Source organism: Rana temporaria, chromosome 11 (genome assembly GCF_905171775.1).
Source record: "Rana temporaria chromosome 11, aRanTem1.1, whole genome shotgun sequence".
In the NCBI taxonomy this organism is placed as follows: Eukaryota; Metazoa; Chordata; class Amphibia; order Anura; family Ranidae; genus Rana; species Rana temporaria.
This window is the reverse complement of record NC_053499.1, coordinates 163,784,672-163,790,671: the sequence shown is the minus strand read 5'-3', so window position 1 is coordinate 163,790,671 and position 6,000 is coordinate 163,784,672. Positions and strand designations below refer to the sequence as shown.

The 6,000-nt window shown below is 44.0% G+C and overlaps 1 protein-coding gene across 1 annotated transcript in view; it reads right to left on the bottom strand.

Moving 5' to 3' along the window:
* LOC120917998 (cadherin-1-like) overlaps positions 1-6,000 on the bottom strand; it is a 51,197-nt gene that overhangs the window by 9,231 nt on the left and 35,966 nt on the right. Inside the window, exons 10-11 of the mRNA XM_040329659.1 lie at positions 4,627-4,871; positions 1,339-1,481 (exon numbers count right to left, since the gene is read on the bottom strand). Coding sequence (XP_040185593.1) covers positions 1,339-1,481; positions 4,627-4,871 — 388 coding nt within the window. The remainder of the gene's footprint in view (positions 1-1,338; positions 1,482-4,626; positions 4,872-6,000) is intronic.

Sequence of the window (6,000 nt, the reverse complement as noted above, 5' to 3'; positions counted from 1 at the left end):
GACTAAACTACTGCTGCCCCTTTGGCCTCCAATGCCTGAAATATGTTAGACATGCAGAACAGAGACTGGTTGGCACATGTATGGGATGTACAGATCGATTCCAGACAATTCCGCTCAATGTATTTATCACACATAATGATTTCTAGATAACTGGGCTAAAGCGTGTTTTTCATGCTCTGTTTTAAGGAAACTATTGGGGCAAAGTAAGGAGAGAATCCTAAGATAAGTTCTTTCCTCTATATATACACACTATATGACCAAAAGTATTGGGACACCGGCCTTTACACACCTCCCCTCCCCCATTATATATATATATATGCACCCTCCCCCTCCTCTATATATACACTATATGACCAAAAGTATTGGGACACCGGCCTTTACACACCTCCCCTCCCCCATTATATATATATATATATATACACCCTCCCCCTCCTCTATATATACACTATATGACCAAAAGTATTGGGACACCCCCTTTACACACACATGACCTTTAATGACCCCCAGTCTTAGTCCAGAGGGTTCAATATTGAGTTGGCTCCGCCCTTTGCAACTATAAGGCTGCGTACACACGATCAGTCCAAACTGATGAAAACGGACTGAAGTTCAGTTTCATCGTTCCAAACCTACCGTGTGTATGCCCCATCGGTCTGTTGTCCTTCAGTACAAAGTTTTAAAACTTGCTTTAAAATCGAACCGATGGACCGCTGACCGATAGGTCAAAACCGATGGTTAGTACGCAAAAGCATCGGTTCAAAACCTGCGCATGCTCAGAATCAAGTCGACGCATGCTTGGAAGCATTGAACTTCGTTTTTTTCAGCACGTCGTGTGTTTTACGTCACCGCGTTCTGACACGATCGGTTTTTTAACCTATGGTGTGTAGGCGTGACGGACCATCAGACAGCTTCATCGGTTAACCTAAGACAACGATCCTTCAGACCGTTCTCCTCGGATGGACTGATCGTGTGTATGAGGCTTAATTCATCCCAAAGGTGTTCTTTTGGTAATTTGGTGATTTAAATCTTCGATAAAGTGAATGAAATGTATAAAAACATGACTTGTTCTCAGTTCCGGTGTAAACCCCCCGGGGGTGATGTGGAGCTGAGAATACCAAACTGATAAGACCTTCAATGGCCGACTTCATGGAATTCCACCTGACAATGGTCACCGGGACAAATGAAGAGGGTGAATTTTACTATAAACCATCTCCTGGTGCCACCACCTTGGTAATACTCCCCTTGGCAACCACATAACATGCAGGAAAATCCGATATAAAAACCAACGTCCAGAAACCATCAGATGTCCTCGGAGACATCGGAAACTTGAGGAACACTCACCATTGTCCACAGCCAAGACGATGGCTTTATAAATGTTGTTCTTCACAAACACGGACTCTCGATCTAACTGTCCGTTTACTGTGATGATTCCATTGTCCGGGTTCACGCTGAGCCACCCGGCCGGGTCATTACCAATCCTATAGCTGCAGAAAAACATGTAAAAAGTTTGTCATGACCAATGTCTGACGTGCCGTATTTGGGGCGGGGTTGTTCACATTTCACGCATCTCTTTATCAGATATAAGATGGATGATTGGACTAAATCTTCTCATGTTACAATGTATTTTTATGGTTGGACTGGATGGACTTGTGTCTTTTTTCAACCTGACTAACAATGTAACAATGTAACTATGTAACAATTGGACATTCTGGAACTGGAAAACATCACAAAATTCAGCAACTTTTGGGTAAAGTGAGGAAACATTTCTTCACTTCCTGTGCCACTCGTACAAAAATAGGGGAGTGCGGGTGTCACCGGGACAGGAAGGGCAACAATAAAAATATTGTTACACACGGTTGGAATTTCTGCTGGAAAAAGTCAGATGGGAGATTTTCATCAGATATTCCGGCCGTGTGTACGCTCCATCTGATTTTTTCCGTTGGAATTTCTGAGGGACTTAGATAGAGAGCAGGTTCTCAATTTTCCAGACGGCAAAAATTCCTATCGGAAAATCCGTTCATCTGTATGGAGTTCCGCCGGGAAAAAAACATGCATGCTCAGAAACAATTCGACGCATGCTCGGGATCATTGAACTTCATTTTCTCGGCTCGTCGTAGTGTTGTACGTCACCGGTGTTCTTGACGGTGGAAAGTCCAGAGAAGTTTTGTGTGACCGTGTGTATGCAAGACAAGCTTGAGCGGAATTCCGTCGGAAAAAAACATCCAACTTTTTTCCAGCGGAAATTCCGCTCGTGTGTATGCGGCATAAGAAGTTTCAATCCTTCACTCTACAAAAAGTGTGTGTAACCAGGTGCTGGGCTACAACAACATGGAGAAGGAGACGATGTCCTGTGTTCTGATGTTATGCTGCACTATCCCCTCCAGCCAGCAGGGGGAGAGCCATAGAGAAGCCAGCCCATAGACTTCTATGCAGGGTGCTGGGAACCATGGGAGTTGTAGTTGGAGATGGCAGCCATACAACGGGGACCAATAGACTCTTTACACTACAGTTCCCAAGAGGCACTGAGGGGAGTGGTGAGATGGATTTTTACCAAGGAATCTTCAGTCTCTTGGTGCCACAAGACCTGAGGAGTGAACATCTGCTGTCTGCTGATGGAAGAGAGAGGAGAAAAACAGACGTTTCGCTTTTCACTTCCTCAGGATACAGAAGGACAACATAGAATTCGCCGCTGTATAAATGAAAATCACAAATGATATCTCTACTAATCATATAACTATTGTCTCGTGGCCATACTTATTATATCCACCAACATTGTTCGCCTTATCCCGAGATATGAACACACGCAGGAGGTCAGGCTCCCTCGGGGTTCACATTATTCAGACAGGACAATGGTTTCCAGATACATCTGGATGAGAGGTGCTGACTGCCAAGGGGTGAGTGAGCTCACCATCCATCCCTGTCTGTGACTGAAGTCTCCCCCCCCTTCTCTCTAATGAGTGAGCTCACCAACCATATTAACTTCATATGGTTAGAAATGTTATTTAATAGCAAAATATAGGTAAAGTTTATACAGCAGAACCTCGGATTATGAGGATAATCCATTCAGGAGAAAGCTTGTAATCCAAAGCATTTGCATATCAAAGCAAGTTTCCCCATTGAAGTCAATGGAAACGAAAATAATTTGTTCCGCATTGACTTCTATGGCAAGCAATACCGCATGTGGCCAGAGGAGGGGGGGTGCCAGAGAGCATCGGGAACACACCGGAAGGCTCAGCTCAACCTTGAAAAGGCTCAGGAATGGAGTATTTCCGAGTCTTTCCGACCTTTTCCAAGCGGCGCCCCCCCACCTCAGGCCAAACACGGTACTGCACACTGCTTTGGCCTGAATCCTGCTCATTTTGTGAGACAACACTCGCAAACTGAGTTACGATTTTTCAAACTACAGCGCTTGTGTTGTGAAACGCTCGCTAACCGCGTTACTCGCAATCTGAGGTTCCCCTGTACTATAAATAAAACAAATTGCTGTGCGCCGCTAAAGTGTTCAGAAGAAAAGGTGGCGACCCTGTGAGCACCGGAGTACCAAAGAAGAACAGCCGAATATCACCTCACCGCTGAAATCTAGGAATGCTTGGGATATGAACATTATTAGGAGGGGAAATGTATAGAAAAAGCCTTCATATCTCCGGATTTTATATGTATGGCCACGAGGCAATAGTTCTATGATTATCACAGATATCATTTGTGATTTTCATTTATACAGCGGCGAGTCCTAAGTTGTCCTTCAGTGTATCCTGAGGAAGCGGAAAGCGAAACGCGTCTATGCACAAGGACTGATTGGTGTATTATTACCATTGTTATGCACAGTGAAGTAGACGTTTAGATATTTTAATATTGTTTTTGTGCACTAATAAAAATCTATGTTTTTTTACTATTCAGTGCTCCGTTTGCCTGTTCTTCTAAAAATGGTGTCACTTTTATTTCTATTACACAAATATAAACAGGAACTCTTAAATACGAGATCTGGGGGTCAAAAAGACCTCAAATATCATATTTACACTAAAATGCAATAAAAAATAAATAAATGTCATTTGAAAAAAATATATACATTTTTAAAGTCCAACCAAAGATTCTGTTTGTAATCTATTTCTTTGACAAGATGTTACGGCTGAGTGTTACACCCTCAGCCTGGTGTGTCAGAGGGGCAGAGGATCTGGAGAAGGTCGAGGCAAAGATCAGAGGACCCGTCCTATCCAGCAGGTCCTATGGGGGGAGCGCTACAGGGGTTTTTGATTTTGGAGCCCCATTGAGGAGATTTCTAATTTCCTGTCCTGACAGGAAGTGAGGGGATATTCCCCCTAACCGAGACACAGACAGCAATAAACACCTGACAGAGGTTCTAATCCTTTCCCTCTCTATTCAAAACTAAATAAACCATTTTGGCCGGCGTTGGTCTTTACTGGGCTGGCAGAGACCTGCCCACCGAGGTCACCAGCTGTGACTGTATCAAGCTTTTGGGTGAGGCCTTAGGCAGAGCTGCATGGCGGGGCGCTTTATAATGGGAAGATGTAGAAATGTGAAGGATGAAGATGTAGAAATATGAAGGATGATGGATGAAGATGTAAAAGGTTGTCGGGTTTTAGTGACGGAAATCTTACAATCACCACTTACGTGATCTTTTGAATCTGCGCCTTGTCGGGGTCCTGAGCCGTGTAGGACGCCACCTCTTGGCCGCTCGGCAGATCCTCCCGGACAGTGACATTCTTCACTAGTGGTACGAAGATCGGAGCCTCATTCACATCCTCCACATCCACCATGACGGTGGCGGTAGAAGTTACCAGCGGTACAGAAAATCCGGCTTTGTTGGTGGCCGCTACCAACAGGATGTATTGTTTCTTCGTCTCAAAGTCCAGTCCCTGCAATCAGGAGGAAATGATTGATTGACGGCTAAACCTCAAAGCCTTATAGCCGATCGATCTCGTGCATCGATTATTATTATTATTGGGCATTACATAGGCAGGCTCTGCTTCCTGTCCAACTCTACCCAACTATGTTCAACTCTACCCAACTATGTTCAACTCTACCCAACTATGTCCAACTCTACCCAACTCTACCCAACTATGTCCAACTCTACCCAACTCTACCCAACTATGTCCAACTCTACCCAACTCTACCCAACTATGTCCAACTCTACCCAACTCTACCCAACTATGTCCAACTCTACCCAACTATACCCAACTATGTCCAACTCTACCCAACTATATCCAACTATGTCCAACTCTACCCAACTATGTCCAACTCTACCCAACTCTACCCAACTATATCCAACTATGTCCAACAAAGTCCATCTCTACCCAACTATGTCCAACTCTACCCAACTATACCCAACTATGTCCAACAAAGTCCATCTCTACCCAACTATGTCCAACTCTACCCAACAATGTCCAACTCTACCCAACAATGTCCAACTCTACCCAACAATGTCCAACTCTACCCAACAATGTCCAACTTTACCCAACTATGTCCAACTCTACCCAACTATGTCCAACTCTACCCAACTATGTCCAACTATACCCAACTCTACCCAACAATGTCCAATTCTACCCAACTATACCCAACTATACCCAACTATGTCCAACAACGTCCAACTCTACCCAACTATGTCCAACTCTACCCAACTATGTCCAACTCAAACCCAACTATACCCAACTCTACTCAACTATGTTCAACAATGTCCAACTCTACCCAACTATACCCAACCCAACTATGTCCAACAACGTCCAACTCTACCCAACTATGTCCAACTCTACCCAACTATACTCAAATATGCCCAACTCTACCCAACTATGTCCAACTATACCCAACTATACCCAACTATGCCCAACTATGTCTAACTCTACCAAATGATGTCCAACTCTACCCAACTATAGTTAACTATATTCAACTACTGTATGTCCAGTTATACCAAACTATACCCAGCTATACCCATTTATGTTCAACTTTACTGAACTATGCCCAACTATACCCAGGTATACATATGGAAAT